The sequence below is a fragment of the Sesamum indicum genome, linkage group LG5 (genome assembly GCF_000512975.1).
Source record: "Sesamum indicum cultivar Zhongzhi No. 13 linkage group LG5, S_indicum_v1.0, whole genome shotgun sequence".
NCBI classification, from domain to species: domain Eukaryota; kingdom Viridiplantae; phylum Streptophyta; class Magnoliopsida; order Lamiales; family Pedaliaceae; genus Sesamum; species Sesamum indicum.
The window spans coordinates 9,893,920-9,912,327 of NC_026149.1; the positions used below are offsets into that span (position 1 = coordinate 9,893,920).

Sequence of the window (18,408 nt, forward strand, 5' to 3'; positions counted from 1 at the left end):
TAATATACGGTTTTTCAGATATAGTAGGTAGACGAATTAATGAGAATACTTAAACTCACTCCATTTTACTAAAAAGCAAATCCTACGTAAGATATGGATAATCACTAAGTACTTCATCATTATCTTTTAATTTCTCTTAATTTTTTTCTTATTTTTAATGGTAAAATTACTCATTATACATCGCAAGAATAATTCTTTTACAAAAAGTAATTATCGATAGACGTATTGCATCTCTTATGGTACCTGCACGGTGTAGATTTTGACATCTTAATTATGATTAGTATTTGTATTATCTCTCTTATGGTACCTGCACGGTGTAGATTTTGACATCTTAATTATGATTAGTATTTGTATTATCTTTTGACGACAGCTTCGCAATAATTAATGATTCTTTTCCTATTTTGGAAATACATTAAAAGGTACAGTAATTTGGATAGAGCCTTGCTCATGATTTATTTGAATTGTTATCTAGTAAGTGGATAGGGTTAGGGGTGAAGTTATTACTATGCATGGATTGATTTGTTCCACATTGTGTGTAAGTATGTATGTATAAATACCCCCCTACACATCCTATGTTTTTTCATGTTTCAAACAATTGTCCAGGTAATTTCTTTCACATCAATGAAACTTGTTCGTTATTCTCTCTACAACCCACAAATGTTTGAAGTTTTTCTTCAAACAAATCCTTTTGAAGAAGAGAAATTAATCCAAGAATTGAAAAGGGCTTGTCTCTCTATGCTTGATATATATTCTAAAATATTAGATTGTATTTGGCACATGTTTTATTTGTTTTGTTTTAGAGAATTCTAACATGTGGCCTTTTTCTTTTTCTTTTTAATTTGTGTGATGAAATTGACAGGTGTTAAAAAAAGTAAAAATAAATACAAACTAGAATGTCGATCTCCTCCTGGAAGCCAGCACAATCCAGCATGACGAACTTTACAATTGGGGGCGTGACAAACAAGCACCGAGGGAAGGATAAGGTGGTGGTGGTATTGGGTGCCACTGGCACAGGCAAATCGTGCCTGGCGATAGACGTGGCCACCCGTTTCGGGGCAGAGGTCATCAACTCGGACAAAATTCAAGTCTACAAGTGCCTAGACATAGTAACAAATAAGGTGAGCAATGAGGAATGCCACGGTGTGCCACACCATTTGGTCAGAATCATTGATCCTGAGAAGGATTTCACTGTACATGATTTTATGCATCATGCATTGCTGGCTGCTGATGCCATCGTACAAAAGAATCGGTTGTCAATTATTGCTGGAGGGTCTAATTCCTTCATACAGGCACTTGTCAATGACGGCACTGAGTTTCCCTCCGAGTGCGAGTGTTGCTTTCTCTGGATGGATGTGGCGATCCCGGTCTTGCATTTGTACGTGTCGAACAGGGTTGATCAGATGGTGGATAGCGAGTTGGTGGAGGAGGGTAAGGCATTTTTTGATCCAAAAATTTGTGATAATGATTATGGGATTAGGCGTACCATTGGGGTCCCCGAGATGGATGAGTTCTTTAGGAGTGAGGGTCTTGTCGATGGTGAAACTAGGGCTAAGCTTCTTAAGGCAGCTATTGATGAAATTAAAGTAAACACTTGCAAATTAGCTTGCCGTCAAGTTGAAAAGATTTTGAGAATGAGGGAGGAATTTGGGTGAAAAATGCATCGGTTGAACGCCACAGAGGTATTCCTTCAACGTGGTTCAGATGCCAATGAAGCATGGGAGAAATTGGTGGTGGAGCCTAGTACAAACATTATGGCTCGTTTCATTTACAAAGCAAAAATAGATCCGTAACCGACTGCATATGAAAAATTAGTATGATCAATTATGTACCTTCATGCATATGAACAATTGTTTGATCAGCAAAATTTTGTAGTCCAACTGAAATACTAAGTTAAATTTCGTGGCGGTACAATTAGTGTGAAAGCATTAATATTCAATGCTTTGATCAGCGAAATATATATGTAATCCAATTTATACCAATTTAAAATCATGTCCGTTTGAATAGCATTATCTACAAGAAATACATATAATCCTATTTGCATCTTGTTAAATATTGTCGATTCATTTATTACGATCAACGAAAATCATGTATGATTGAATAGCATTATCTACAAGAAATACATATAATCCTATTTGCATCTTGTTAAAACTTGCCGATTCATTTAGTACGATCAACGAATGATGTAATCCATACTCAAACTAAATTAATACTCACTTCCATATGAGTATCATCAACGAAGGATGTAATCCGTATACAAACTAAATTAATACTTACTTCCATATGATGCTTCTACATATGTACGAACAAAATTTATTATCTCTACTTATTCCAATTAAGCTAGTGTTCGAGCAGTTAGTGTGAACATTAAAATATTAAATCCTACTTATTTATATAGGTATAAAAATACAGTTTCTGTCCTGTAATTTATTAGGGGTTGTCATTTTTTGTCCTATACAAATTATGAAAATTAGTTTTTACAAGACTAAAATTATCAAAATTATAAAATTAATAGAACTAAAATTGCTAAAATAATTAGTGTTATCAAATAAAATATAAGTCAAAATACTATGGGTGTGTAGGTGGACATATATTAACACACATATATCCAGAGTTCTTGAATAAAGTGGAAAATTAAATCAATTTATTCTCGATTGCATTTGAGGTTGATGAATAAATGTGTAATACGAATATATTAGTATAAGATGACTAACACGAATTGTGATCGCATGATAATATTTATGATATCTATAGAAGCGTATTAATCATCGCTATATTCTTGAATATGAACGAAGAATAAGATGTGTGATTAATTCTTGTAACATTTATCTAGATTAATAAAACTCATATACGTCCATTTATGGTGCTTCCATTAACGAAATATTTTGTCCTAGTTACCAAATTAAACTTTGTTTATAGAATTATTTTGAAATATAATCCTACTCATATCAATTTAAAAAATTAAACTTTGTTTATAGAATTATTTTGAAATATAATCCTACTCATATCAATTTAAAGCTCATGTCAGTTCAATTAATAAGATCAAGAATAGTTCCAAATTATCTTGATTATAAATGTGAATATATTACTGATTCTTGTATCAATACAGTATAATATTGTCTTGTGCGATCCTATCTATATCAAGTAAAAATTCATGTCCCGTGTATTTATCATGATCATTAAGGAAAAAATCGTGTACTTGGAATTACTATGGTCTACACAATAAGTTATTATGTTGATCTATTCTAAAACCACTGTCAGTACAATTAGGGTACAAACATTATCTCATGCTTTCACTAACAAAATATATATGTATCTTCATGCATATGAAGAATTAGTATGATCAAAAAAATTATGTAGTCCTACTGATATACTGAGTTAAATTCATGGCGGTACAATTAGTATGAAAGCATGATTATTTAATGCTTTGATCATAAATTCATGGCGGTACAATTAGTATGAAAGCATGATTATTTAATGCTTTGATCAACGAAATATATATGTACTCTTATTTATACCAATTAAAACTCATGTCCGTGCGATTAGAATGATCAACAAGAAATATACATAATCCTTTTTGCAACTAGTTAAAACTTGCCGATACATTTAGTACGATCAACAAAAGATGTAATCCCTACTTGTTATAATTTGTAGCACACTGACTTATTAAAAGGCCGAAAATTGTTCCGATTCACTAGTTGTTTGTAGTAGCTACTACAATGGCACTGGATGGAGTACCGATAGTCGGTTTCGGATCTATATTTTCTTTGCAAATGAAACGAACCACAATGTTCGTACTAGGCACCAACACCAATTTCTCCGATGCTTCATTGGCATCTCCACCACATCGAAGGAATACCTCTTTGGCGTTCAACCGATGGATTTGCCACACGAATTCCTCCCTCATCCTCAAAATCTTTTCAACTTGACGGCAAGCTAATTTGCAAGTGTTCATCTTAATTTCATCAATAGCTGCCTTAAGAATCTTAGCCCTAGTTTCACCATCGACAAGACCCTCACTCCTGAAGAACTCATCCATCTCGGGGACCCCAATGGCACACCTAATCCCATAATCATAGTCACAAATTTTTGGCCCTTGTAGACCTGAATTTTCTCCGAGTTGATGACATCTGCCCCGAAACGGGTGGCCAGGTCTATCGCCAGGCAATTGTTTGAAACACGAGTAGTTTTGGGGAATGCCACAGTGTGCCACATCACTTGCTCGGAATCATTGGTCCCGAGGTAGATTTCTTTGTACATGATTTTGTGCATCATGCATTGCTGGCTACTGATGCCATCATACGAAAGAATCGGTTGACAATTATTGTTGGAGGGTCCAATTCCTTCATACAGGCACTTGGAAATGTCAACACTGAGTTTCCCTCCAAGTACGAGTGTTGTTTTCTCTGGATGGACATAGCGATCCCGGTCTTGCATTCATACGTGTCGAATAGGGTTGATCAGATGGTGGATAGCGGGTTGGTGGAGGAGGATAAGGCATTTTTTGACCCAAAAATACGTGACTATGATTATGGGATTAGGTGTGCCATTGGGGTCCCCGAGATGGATGAGTTCTTCAGTAGTGAGGGTCTTGTCGGTGGTGAAACTAGGGGTAAGCTTCTTAAGGCAGCTATTGATGAAATTAAGATGAACACTTGCAAATTAGCTTGCCGTCAAGTTGAAAAGATTTTGAGGATGAGGGAGGAATTCGGGTGGCAAATCCATCGGTTGATCGCCACAGAGGTATTCCTTCGACGTGGTGGAGATGCCAATGAGCATGGGAGAAATTGGTGCTGGTGCCTAGTGCGAACATTGTGGCTCGTTTCATTTGCAATGAAAACATAGATCCAAAACCGACTGTCGGTACTCCATCCAGTGCCATTGCAATAGCTACTACAAACAACTAATGGATTACATCTTTTGTTGATCGTACTAAATGTATCGACAAATTTTAACTAATCGCAAATAGGATTATATATATTTCTTGTTGATGTGCAAAGGGATAAATTAAATCAAATTGTTCCCGATTGCATTTGAGATTGATGAATAAATGTATAATGCGTATATATTAATATAAGACGACTAACACGAATTGTGATCGCATGTTAATGTTTATGATATCTATAAAAAGCATATTAATCGTTGCTATATTCTTGAATATTAACGAGGAATAAGTTGTGTGTTCCTATAACATATAATGAAGGATTCATGTAAAATAATTCAGGAACCTGATTTACTGCTGCATTCAATAGCGTTATTACAAAACTAAAATGAAATAAAATAAAATAAATGGATGCAATCAGTATCATCAACAGATGGATAGTGCAACTTAATTACTTTCATATTAATCATGGACCACAAAATGTCCAAATACATAAATCATTTGCATATAGTAACAATTACAGGAATAGTATAATTAACATTCAAAATTTGCTCTAATTAAATTTCAGTAAATCTAAATGAGATATAAAATCTGTAGACCAGATTTATGAATGTTCAATTATTATAGATTTTGTCATTATAATATATGTTTTTTCAGATATAGTAGGTAGACGAATTAATGAGAATACTTCAAATCACTCGATTTTACTCAAAAGCAAATCCTACGTAAGATATGGATAATCACTAAGTACTTCATCATTATCTTTTAATTTCTCATAATTTTTTTCTCATTTTATATGGTAAAATTACTCATTATACATCCCAAGAATAATTCTTTTACAAAAAGTAATTATCGTACCTGCACGGTGTAGATTTTGACATCTTAGTTATGATTAGTATTTGTATTATCTTTTGACGACAGCTTCGCAATAATTAATGATTCTTTTCCTATTTTGGAAATACATTAAAAGGTACAGTAATTTGGATAGAGCCTTGCTCATGATTTATTTGAATTGTTATATAGTAAGTGGATAGGATTAGGGGAAGTTATTACTATGCATGGCTTGATTTGTTCCACATTGTGTGTAAGTATGTATGTATAAATACCCCCCTACACATCCTATGTTTTTTCATGTTTCAAACAATTGTCTAGGTAATTTCTTTCACATCAATGAAACTTGTTCGTTATTCTCTCTACAGCCCACAAATGTTTGAAGTTTTTCTTCAAACAAATCCTTTTGAAGAAGAGAAATTAATCCAAGAATTGAAAAGGGCTTGTTTCTCTATGATAGATATATATTCTAAAATAGTAGATTGTATTTGGCACATGTTTTATTTGTTTTGTTTGAGAGAATTCTAACATGTGGCGTTTTTCTTTTTCTTTTTAAGTTGTGTGATGAAATTGACAGGTGTTAAAAAAAGTAAAAATAAATACAAATTAGAATGTCGATCTCCTCCTGGAAGCCAACACAATCCAGCATGACGAACTTTACAATTGGGGGCGTGATAAACAAGCACCGAGGGAAGGATAAGGTGGTAGTGGTATTGGGTGCCACTGGCACAGGCAAATCGCGCCTGGCGATAGACCTGGCCACCCGTTCCGGGGCAGAGGTCATCAACTCGGACAAAATTGAAGTCTACAAGGGCCTTGACATAGTAACAAATAAGGTGAGCAATGAGGAATGCCACGGTGTGCCACACCATTTGCTCGGAATCATTGATCCCGAGGAGGATTTCACTGTACATGATTTTATGCATCATGCATTCCTGGCTGCTGATGCCATCGTACAAAAGAATCGGTTGCCAATCATTGCTGGAGGGTCCAATTCCTTCGTACTAGCACTTGTCAATCATGTACGAGTGTTGCTTTCTCTAGATGGACGTGGCGATCTCGGTCTTGCATTCATACGTGTCAAATAGGGTTGATCAGATGGTGGATAGTGGGTTAGTGGAGGAGGGTAAGGCATTTTTGACCCAAAAATTCATAACTATGATTATGGGATTAGGCGTGCCATTGGGGTCCTGGAGATGGATGAGTTCTTTAGGAGTGAGGGTCTTGTCGATGGTGAAACTAGGGATAAGCTTTTTAAGGCAGCTACTGATGAAATTAAGATAAACACTTGCAAATTAGGTTGCCGTCGAGTTGAAAAGATTTTGAGGATGAGGGAGGAATTCGGGTGGAAAATCCATCAGTTGAATGCCACAGAGGTATTCCTTCGACGTGGCGGAGATGCCAATGAAGCATGGGAGAAATTGGTGCTGGTGCCTAGTATGAACATTGTGGCTCGTTTCATTTGCAAAGAAAACATAGATCCGAAACCGACTGCATATGAACAATTAGTATGATCAGCAAAATTTTGTAGTCCAACTGATATACTGATTAAAAATTTATATGCGGTGCCTTTAGTGTGAAAGCATTAATATTCAATGCTTTTACCAGCGAAATATATATGTAATCCAATTTATACCAATTTAAAATCATGTCCGTTTGATTAGCATTATCTACAAGAAATACATATAATCCTATTTGCATCTAGTTTAAACTTGCCGATTCATTTAGTACGATCAATGGAAGATGTAATCCCTACTCAAACTAAATTAATACTCACTTCCAATTAAACTAGTGTTTGAGCAGTTAGTGTGAACATTAAAATGTTAAATCCTACTTGTTTGTATAGGTATAAAAATACAGTTTCGATCTTGTAATTTATGAGGGGGTGTCATTTTTTGTCCTACACAAATTATAAAAATTAGTTTTTACAAGATTAAAATTATCAAAATTATAAAATTAATAGAATTAAAATTACTAAAATAATTAGTGTTATCAATAAAATATAAGTAAAAATACTATGGGTGTGTAGGTGGATATATATGTACACATATATATCTGGAGTTCTTGAATAAAGTTGAAAATTAAATCAAATTATTTGCGATTGCATTTGAGGTTGAGGAATAAATGTTTATTATGAATATATTAGTATAAGACAACTAGCACGAATTGTGATCGCATGTCAATATTTATGATATCTATAGAAGCGTATTCATCATCACTATATTCTTGAATATGAACGAGGAATAAGATGTGTGTTTAACTCTTTTAACATTTATCTAAGTTAATAAAACTCATATACGTACATTTATGGTGCTTCCATCAACGAAATATTTAGTCCTAATTACCAAATTAACCTTTTTTTATAGAATAATTTTAAAATATAATCCTACTCATATCAATTTAAAGCTTATGTCAGTACAGTTAATATGATCTAGAATAGTTCCAAATTATCTTAATTGTAAATGTGAATATATTAATTATATTTGTATCAATAAATTATAATATAGTCTTTTGCGATCCTATTTAGACCAAGTAAAAATTAATGTTCGTGTATTTATTATGATCATCATGTGAAAAATCGTGTAATTGCAATTACTGTGTCTACCAAAGAAGTGATTATGTTGATCCAGTCTAAAACCAATGTCCGTACAATTAGGGTATAAGCATTATGTGATGCTTTTACTAACAAACTATATATGTACCTTCCTGCATATGAACAATTAGTATGATCAACAAAATTATGTAGTCCTACTGATATACAGAATTAAAATTCATGGCGGTACAATTAGTATGAAAGCATGAACATTCAATGCTTTGATCAATGAAATATATATGTAATCCTATTTATACCAATTAAAACTCATGTCCGTGCGATTAGCATGATCAACAAGAAATATACATAATCCTATTTGCAACTAGTTAAAACTTGTCGTTAAATTTAGTACGATCAACAAAAGATGTACTCCCTACGTTTTATAATTTGTTGCCCAATGACTTATTAAAAGGCCGACCTTGGCAGCCCAATTACCTGACCCACTTGGCAGCCCACAACTGACCCGGTAACCCGACCCATCCTATCTACCTACTTATATCACATCCGTAACCCTAAATCTCACTTTCCCTCTTCTCTGTTCTTTCTGCGCCGTCTACTTCCTCTCCTCTCAAATGCTCTCAATGATTTTTTTCCTTCTCTTCTTCGGGAGCCATGGCCGCTTTCCTAAATCAGTCTAATGGTTTTATGGAAGCCACCAAGGTTTTCCTTGTCTAACCACAGTATTCACCCCTTTAAATAGGGGATTGTCCCTTTCTGCTAAAACATGAACCAAGCTGTTTATCTCCTTCACCATTCACCAAAGTTCTTTGTGAATTATTAAGTTGGGGTCTTTGTGACCGTCTGATATTGAGATTTGAGTGATCGGAGTTGTGGTCGGGTTCTTGGTTTGTGGAGTTACCGTGAGTCAGTTTATTGTTGAAATGGTGCCTTGTGACCGTATTCCTTTATCGAGATATTAGATCTGGCAACTTTGAGCATGTTAATCACTATACTGTTGATTTAATTATTTCATTATTTCTTTCATTTGTTATTATCATTTAAGTTGTATATTGGCCTGTAATAATCTTAAGGAGTTTCAAACTCCAATTTTTGTAATAGTTGGATAGGATTTTCGGGTGATTTCCACTCTACACTACTCAAACTAAATTAGTACTCACTTCCATATGAGTATGATCAACAAATGAGGTAATCCGTACTCAAACTAAATTTATATTTACTTCCAAATGATGCTTCTACATATGTATGAACAAAATTTATAATTTTTGATAATTTTAGTAATTTATACTAACTGCTCGAACACTAGTTTAATTGGTACAAGTAGAGATAATAAATTTTGTTCGTACATATGTAGAAGCATCATATAGAACTAAGTATTAGTTTAGTATGAGTACGGATTACATCCTTCGTTGATCATACTCATATGGAAGTGAGTATTAAGTTAGTTTGAGTAGGGATAACATCTTTTGTTGATCGTACTAAATGTATCGGCAAGTTTTAACTAGTCTCAAATAGGATTATATATATTTCCTGTTGGATGTGCATAGGGATAAATTAAATAAAATTGTTCGCGATTGCATTTGATATTGATGAATAAATGTATAATGCAAATATACTTATATAAGACGACTAACACGAATTGTGATCGCATGTTAACATTTATGATATCTATAAAAGCGTATTAATCATTGTTATATTCTTGAATATTAACGAGGAATAAGTTGTGTGATTAATTCCTATAACATATAATGAAGAATTCATGTAAAATAATTCAGGAAACTGATTTACTTCTGCATACAATAGCGTTATTACAAAACTAAAACAAAATAAAATATAGTAAAATGGATGCAATCAGTATCATCAACGGATGGATACTGCAACTTAATTACTTTCATATTAATCATGAACCACAAAATGTCCAAATACATGAATCAATTGCATACAGTAACAATTACAAGACTAGTATAATTAACATTCAGAAATTGCTCCAATTAAATTTCAGTAAATCTAAATAAGAGATTAAATATGTAGAGCAGATTTATTAACGTTCAATTAATATAGATTTTTTCATTATAATATATGTTTTACAGATATAGTAGGTAGATGAATTAATGAGAATACTTAAACTCACTCGATTTCACTCAAAAGCAAATCCTACGTAAGATATGGATAATCACTAAGTACTTCATCATTATCTTTTAATTTATCATAATTTTTTTCTCATTCGATACAGTAAAATTACTCATTATACATCCAAAGAATAATTTATTTACAACAAATAATTATCGATGGATTTATTGCATCTCTTATGGTACCTGTACGGTGTAAATTTTGACATCTTAATTATGATTAGTATTGGCATTATCTTTTGACGATAGCTTCGCAATAATTAATGATTCTTTTTCTAATTTTTAGATACAGTAAAAAATACAGTATTTTGGACAGAGCCTTGCTCATGATTTATTTGAATTATTATATATTAAGTGGATAGGGTTAGGGGTGAAGTTATTACTAGGCATGGCTTGATTTGTTGCATATCCTATGTAAGTATGTATGTATAAATACCCCCCTGCACATCCTATGTTTCTTCATGTTTCAAACAATTGTCTAGGTAATTTCTTTAACATCAATGAAACTTGTTCGTAATTCTCTCTAAAGCCCACAAATGTTTGAAGTTTTTATTTAAACAAATCCTTTTGAAGAAGAGAAATTAATCTAAGAATTGAAAAGGGCTTGTCTCTCTATGATAGATAGATATTCTAAAATAGTAGATTGTATTTGATACATGTTTTGTTTCTTTTGATTGAGAGAGTTCTAACACATGGCCTTTTTCTTTTTTTTATTTGTGCAATGAAATTGACAGATGTTAAAAAAAGTAAAGTAACTACCAATTAGAATGTGGATCTCCTCCTGGAAGCCAGCACAGTCCAGCATGACAAACTATTCAGTTGGGGGCATGATGAACAAGCACCATGGGAAGGATAAGGTGGTGGTAGTGTTGGGTGCCACTGCCACAGGCAAATCACGCCTGGCGATAGTCCTGGCCACCCGTTTCGGGCCAGAGGTCTTCAACTCGGATAAAACTTGGGTCTACAAGGGCCTAGACATAGTAACCAGTAAGGTGAGCAATGAGAAATGTCGCGGTGTGCCACACCATTTGCTCGCAATCATTGATCGCGAGGTGGATTTCACTGAACATGATTTTGTCCATCATGCATTGCTCGCTGTTGATGCCATCATACAAAAGAATCTATTGTCAATCATTGTTTGAGGGTCTAATTCCTTCATACAGGCACTTGTCAATGACGACACTGAGTTTCCCTCCAAGTACGAGTACTGCTTTCTCTAGATGGACGTGGCGATCCCGGTCTTGCATTCATACGTGTCGAAAAGGTTTGATCAGATGGTGGATAGCGGGTTGGTAGAGGAGGGTAAGGCATTTTTTGACCCCAAATTCGTGACTATGATTATGGGATTAGGCGTGCCATTGGGGTTCCCGAGATGGATGAGTTCTTCAGGAGTCAGGGTCTTGTAGATGGTGAAACTAGGGCTAAACTTCTTAAGGCAGCTATTGATGAAATTAAGATGAACACTTACAATTTAGCATGCCGTCAAGTTGAAAATATTTTGAGGATGAGGTAGGAATTCGGGTGGCAAATCCATCGGTTGAACGCCAAAGAGGTATTCCTTCGACATGGTGGAGATGCTAATGAAGCATGGGAGAAATAGAGCCTAGTATGAACATTGTGGCTCGTTTCATTTCCAAAGAAAACATAGATCTGAAACAGACTGCATATGAACAATTAGTATAATCAACAAAATTTTGTAGTCCTACTGATATACTGAGTTAAAATTCATGGCGGTACAATCAGTGTGAAAGCATTAATATTCAATGCTTTGATCAGCGAAATATATATGTAATCCGATTTATACCAATTTAAACTCATGTTCGTTTGATTAGCATTATCACCAAGAAATATATATAATCCTATTTGCATCTAGTTAAAACTTGCTGATTCATTTAATACGATCAACAAAAGATGTAATCCCTACTCAAACTAAATTAATACTCACTTCCATATGAGTATGATCAACGAAGGATGTAATCCGTACTCAAACTAAATTAATACTTCCTCATTATGATGCTTCTACATATGTATGAAAAAAATTTATTATCTCTTCTTATACGAATTAAACTAGTGTACGTGCAGTTAGTGTTATATTGAAATGTTAAATCCTACTTACTTGTATAGGTATAGAAGTACAGTTTCTGTCTTGTAATTTATGAGGGGGTGTCATTTTTTGTCCTACACCAATTATGAAAATTAGTTTTTACAAGACTAAAATTATCAAAATTATAAAATTAATAAAATTTAAATTACTAAAATAATTAGTGTTATAAATAAAATATAAGTCAAAATACTATGGGTGTGTAGGTGGATATATATGTACACATATATATCCGGAGTTCTTGAATAAATTTACAAATTAAATCAAATTATTCTCGATTGCATTTGAGGTTGATGAATAAATGTTTAATACGAATATATTAGTATAAAACGACTAACACGAATTGTGATCGCATGTTAACATTTATGATATCTATAGAAGCGTATTAATCATTGCTATATTCTTTAATATGAACGAGGAATAAGATGTGTGATTAATTCTTTTAACATTTATCTGAGTTAATAAATATCATATAGGTACATTTATGGTGCTTCCATCAACGAAATATTTAATCCTAGTTACCAAATTAAACTTTGTTTATAGAATTATTTTGAAATATAATCCTAGTCTTGTGCGATCCTATTTATACCAAGTAAAGAATCATGTTCCGTTTATTTATTATGACCATGAAGTGAAAAATCATGTACTCGCAATTACTATGGTCAACCAAAGAAGTTATTGCCTTGATCCAGTCTAAAATCAATGTCCGTACAATTAGGGTACAAACATTATGTGATGCTTTTACTACCAAAATATAAATATACCTTCCTGCATATGAACAATTAGTATGATAAACAAAATTATGTAGTCCTACTGATACATTGAGTTAAAATTAATGGCAGTACAATTAGTATGAAAGAATGAATATTCAATGCTTTGATCAACGAAATATGTATGTAATCCTATTTATACCATTTAAAACTCATGTCCGTGCGATTAGCATGATCAACAAGAAATATATATAATCCTATTTGCAACTAGTTAAAACTTGCCGATACATCTAGTACGATCAACAAAAGATGTATCCCTACTTCTTATAATTTGTAGCCCAATGACTTATTAAAAGGCCGACCTTGCAGCCCAATTACCTGACCCACTTGGTAGTCCACAACCGACCCGGTAACCCAATCCATTCTATCTACCTACTTATATCATATTTGTAACCTTAAATCTCCCTTTTCCTCTTCTCTGTTTTTTCTGCGCCGTCTACTTCCTCTCCTCTCCAAATCCTCTCTATGAATTTCTTCCTTCTCTTCTCCGTGATCCTTGGCCACTTTCCAAAACCAATCTAATGGTTTTAGGAAAGCTACCAAGGTTTTCCTTCTCTACCACAGTTTTTACCCCATTAAATAGGAGATTCTGCCTTTCGGCTAAAACATGAATAAAGTTGAATATCTACTTCACCATTCACCAAAGTTCTTTGTGAAATATTAAGTTGGCGTCTTTGTGGCCGTGTGATACTAAGATCTGAATGATCGGAGTTGTGGTCGGGTTCTGGGTTTGTGGAGTTACCGTGAGTCGGTTTATTGTGGAAACGGTGCCTTGTGACTGTATTCCTTTATCGAGATATTGGATCTGGATACTCTGAGCCTGTTAATCACTATACTGTTGATTTAATTATTTCATTATTTCTTTCATTTATTATTATCATTTAAGTTGTATATGGCCTGTAATAATCTTAAGGAGTTTCGTACTCCAATTTTTGTAATAGTTGGATAGGATTTTTTGGTGATTTCCACTCTACACTATTCAAACTAAATTAATACTCACTTCCATATGAGTATTATCAACGAAGGAGGTAATCCGTACTCAAACTAAATTTGTACTTACTTCCATATGATGCTTCTACATATGTATGAACAAAATTTATAATTTTGATAATTTTAGTAATATATACTAACTACTCGAACACTAGTTTAATTGGTATAAGAAGAGATAATAAATTTTGTTCGTACATATGTAGAAGCATCATATGAAAGTAAGTATTAATTTAGTTTGAGTACGGTTTACACCTTCGTTGAGCATACTCATATGGAAGTGAGTATTAATTTAGTTTGAGTAGGTATTACCTCTTTTGTTAACCGTACTAAATGTATCAGCAAGTTTTAACTAGTCGCAAATAGGATTAAATATATTTCTTGTCGATGTGCATAGGGATAAATTAAATCAAATTGTTCGTGATTGCATTTGAGATTTATGAATAAATGTATAATGCGAATATATTAATATAAGACGACTAACACAAATTGTGATCGTATGTTAACATTTATGATATCTATAAAAGTGTATTAATCATTGCTATATTCTTGAATATTAATGAGGAATATATTCTTGAATATTAATGAGGAATACGTTGTGTGATTAATTTCGGTGACATATAATGAAGAATTCATGTAAAAAAATTCAGGAAACTGATTTACTACTGCATACAATAGCGTTATTACAAAACTAAAACAAAATAAAATAAAATAAATAGATGCAATCAATATCATCAAGTGATGGATACTACATCTTACTTACTTTCATATTAATCATGGACTACAAAATGTCCAAATACATGAATTAATTGCATTCCGAATGAGCCATGAGATTATTGGAATGAATGACAAAAAGCCAATTAGATTGGTTGTTAGTCATTCTTCAATCTTTATTGAATAATATTAGATTTATTTATACGGTAAGAGTTCATGAACGGGGTTTGGTTGTGTTTACCATTGATGTTGAATGGGGTTTTCAATGTCACAACCAAACAACGAGTGGTGATTGTGTCGTGCGACATGATCGTCATAAGCCTTATCCAGTGCATTCCGAGTATGTAGCAAGGATGGTGGATTTCTAGAGAGGATTCGTCCCCTGTTAGTATGTGTCAGTGAGTTCTCCTAAGTGCTCTAAAATAGTTTAAAATATAAAAGTATTTAGCCAAAATGATTAGTCGATCAGGGATAGGTTTTTAATATCAGATCAGTAGAGTAAATGCATCTCGAGTATTAAGCATTGTTGCCTAGTCAAAGATGGGAACCGACGCCTAATTCCATGCCCAATTCTACGATCGAGAGACAGTTAAAAGTAGGACCGTACTTGTATAGGTTCGGCGCCAACATGTTCACGCCGCTATTCACCTAGTTTCTAGTACCATGGACCATTGCTACACGACCACACATTGTAATGAGCTATTTCCGATTATGCTATAATCCAAAATAATAAATTAAATTGCATTTAGTTAATTTTGTTGGTCGCACACGCCCAAGTCTAGCTGAGGGTAAACTTAAAGAGTCACACCCTACCACTATAAAGGGTTGGAATTAATTCTAGAAGAGTCAGATTAATTTAATTGAATTAAATTAAATCTTCGAGAGAATAACTGATTGGATCATTTATTTAGACCAATCCATTCAATGGATGACTTTAGTTTAATTAATTGGATTAATTAGAATTTCAAGTTAGCTATCAAAATTAATGGGATTAATTTTACTGGGCTTGGTCCGATTTATGAAATAGATTTATAAGTTAAAAGAGAGATAATAAAAGGCTTGGATCCTTTAATTGAATTAAAGTATATTTTAATATTGGACTTATAAATTAAATTATGTTTGATTTAAAGTCCATTAAACATGGGCTTGATTTAATTTTAATTAATCAAGCTAGATCCATTAAAATGCAAACCCGAGTCCTTTGTTAGACCATGGCTAAGTTAAGGAGTCAAAACTCCTCCTTGGGTGTGGTGTGGCATAGAGGTATTAGATGGTTTAAGGAGTCTTGCTAGGTCAAGGCTCCTTGGTATCTTGTGACTCGATCATATATAAAGCCTCTAAAATACTCACAGCAGACCAGCAGCTGCTGCAAAAATATACTCATGAAATTTCTCTCCTATTTTCTCTCCAAAAACCCTCTTAAGATCTTAGAGATCCAAAGAGGAACAGAGGATCAAATGTTAAACAATAACGTTATTGATTCTTTGCACATGTGTGGAGTTTTTTTGCTAGCACAAAATATCCACATCCTTTAGTGGTGGTGTGTTAGTCTTTGAAGGCACTCTAGACCGAGATCTCACGGTGAACGATACAGAATTAGGAATCAACGATTGTAGTCGAACAAAAAAAACAACAATGGTAAAAATCTCATTTAGTATTTTCATCCCTCTTATTTATTTTTCTCGTAATTATTGGCCTTCTTTGTTTTATTTTAGCACTGAAGGTCAAAGAAAAGATCACGGGTACACCCATTAATCAAGATTTAATTGTATGTTAAATCCCTATTTTCGATTTTTTGGGCTTCCACCGCGGTTCCTGGGCCGATCCATTCACTTCAAGTATTATCTGAGCCCGGTTCAGTGTTTAGGCCTAGAATCTAACATGTATAATGTGGATTTACATGATAACATGTTTTAATCGACTTTGGAATCATGACTTTTGTTTTAATTGCATATCTAAATCTAGGCTTTTAGATATTTTAATTTTGCATTTAATTTTGGGCTTGAGAATTTTTCTCAAAATTTGGAATATCTAAAATATAATTGATTCTAGGAAATGCAGAAAAAAAAAACAAAAAACTTAATTCCATAATTAAGTTGCATTATTTTTATTATAGAAGCCCTTGGATTGGGTATGTGATTAATATATGATATTAGATATCATTATTATAATGCATGGTTTGTGTTATATTTTTTATGCATATTTATTTTGAAAATAAAATGTGTTGTTCTATTAATTGGATTAACATGAATGATCACAAAACCCATTGGATGGTTTATTTTCTGTTGGGTTGTGGCATGCGTGCCACTTATTTTCTTATCTCTCTATTATTAGCCTAATTGTTTAAGGCATATTTTCTCCCTATTTATGTAACTCCCGCAACTTCTGTTTGGGTTTTTTTTTAGTTGTAATAAGCGTAATAGTTAGGGAGGTTTAGTTTTATTTTTTGTAACAATTGAAAGAACTAGCTCAAACGATGGAGGCCTATGGAGAAATCCATGGGTTGGCCCATGGAGAAGAGCCCCGAAGATCGAGGCCCACGAAGGAGATGAAGAAATAAAGAGAGCTTACAAAGCCCATAGTATGTTAATCGGCCTACCCTAGACTGACCATGGATCTACTATGAGTTCAGTAGATCGCATAGGCTATTGGGCTTGTGACTATCCAATAGTGGCGTGCTAGACTTTTATTTTCGCGTGTCATGCATTTTAATTAATGCTTTTAATATTTAGAATATTATGCATGAAAAATATTAAATGTGATAAGGTCTCGGTCATATAAATAACAAATAACCCTCACTTGGTCGGACCAATTTAAAATATTAGACCCAAAATAAAAATAAAAAAAGGATTGTTATTACATGTCTTTCATCCACGATAATGTAGTGAGGAAGTTTATTTAACCCATACGTGGTCTCACAAGTCGTGGCACGTTTGGATAGAAATAAAGCTGCACTATTATTGTGAACGAAGTTAATACACACCTACTTCTCAATCTCATGAGTCGTGGGGCGGTGGTAGTCTGCCCTATGATTTGGTTGATGGATTGGGTCTAACACCAAGCAACGTGATTCACTTGAAATCCTCCGAAGCACGTGGAAAAGGTGATGCACAATAGTTGAGGGATCGTCCGTACTGAAGCGTCGAGTGATGATCCTATCCCAAGTAGAAAAGCTGAAAGACCGCCTGGCTGATTTCGAGAATGAACGTGATCTTACAATCACTACCTCCCCTTTTCCATCATTTTATTATCAACTAAAACATGAATGGGATTGAGAAAAATCTTCATGAGTTGATTAATATATTGGTCCAGTACAAGGCAACGATTTAAAAATCTGCACCTGGCGGTACTAGTGGGAAAGGCTTCGACCTTTAAATTTAAGGGCTAAGGTGGTAAAGGGGGGAAGAGGAAGAGTGATGAGACTTCTTCTACTGCTTCTACAATTT

At 33.7% G+C, this 18,408-nt stretch overlaps 2 protein-coding genes and 3 pseudogenes across 2 annotated transcripts; 4 read left to right on the forward strand and 1 right to left on the reverse strand.

The window, feature by feature from the left end:
* Positions 894-1,790, forward strand: LOC105162354 (annotated as a pseudogene).
* Positions 3,692-4,036, reverse strand: LOC105162355 (adenylate isopentenyltransferase 5, chloroplastic-like). The gene has a single exon (XM_011080358.1). The coding sequence runs from the start codon at positions 4,034-4,036 to the stop codon at positions 3,692-3,694; it is 345 nt and encodes a 114-aa protein (XP_011078660.1).
* LOC105162356 (adenylate isopentenyltransferase 5, chloroplastic-like) lies at positions 4,121-4,842 on the forward strand. Its single transcript, XM_011080359.1, has 2 exons — positions 4,121-4,149; positions 4,203-4,842. Exons 1-2 carry the CDS (start codon positions 4,121-4,123, stop codon positions 4,840-4,842), a joined length of 669 nt encoding a protein of 222 aa, XP_011078661.1.
* LOC105162357 lies at positions 6,358-7,224 on the forward strand (annotated as a pseudogene).
* LOC110012029 lies at positions 11,158-11,903 on the forward strand (annotated as a pseudogene).

What these genes read in the sequence shown, in the direction of transcription:
- LOC105162355 (XM_011080358.1), bottom strand. Translation starts at nt 4,036, where the DNA reads ATGGATGAGTTCTTCAGGAGTGAGGGTCTTGTCGATGGTGAAACTAGG.
- LOC105162356 (XM_011080359.1), top strand. Translation starts at nt 4,121, where the DNA reads ATGACATCTGCCCCGAAACGGGTGGCCAG. An exon ending in GCCCCGAAACGGGTGGCCAG is followed by an intron (nt 4,150 to 4,202) that starts GTCTATCGCCAG and finishes GGAATGCCACAG; the next exon opens with TGTGCCACATCACTTGCTCG.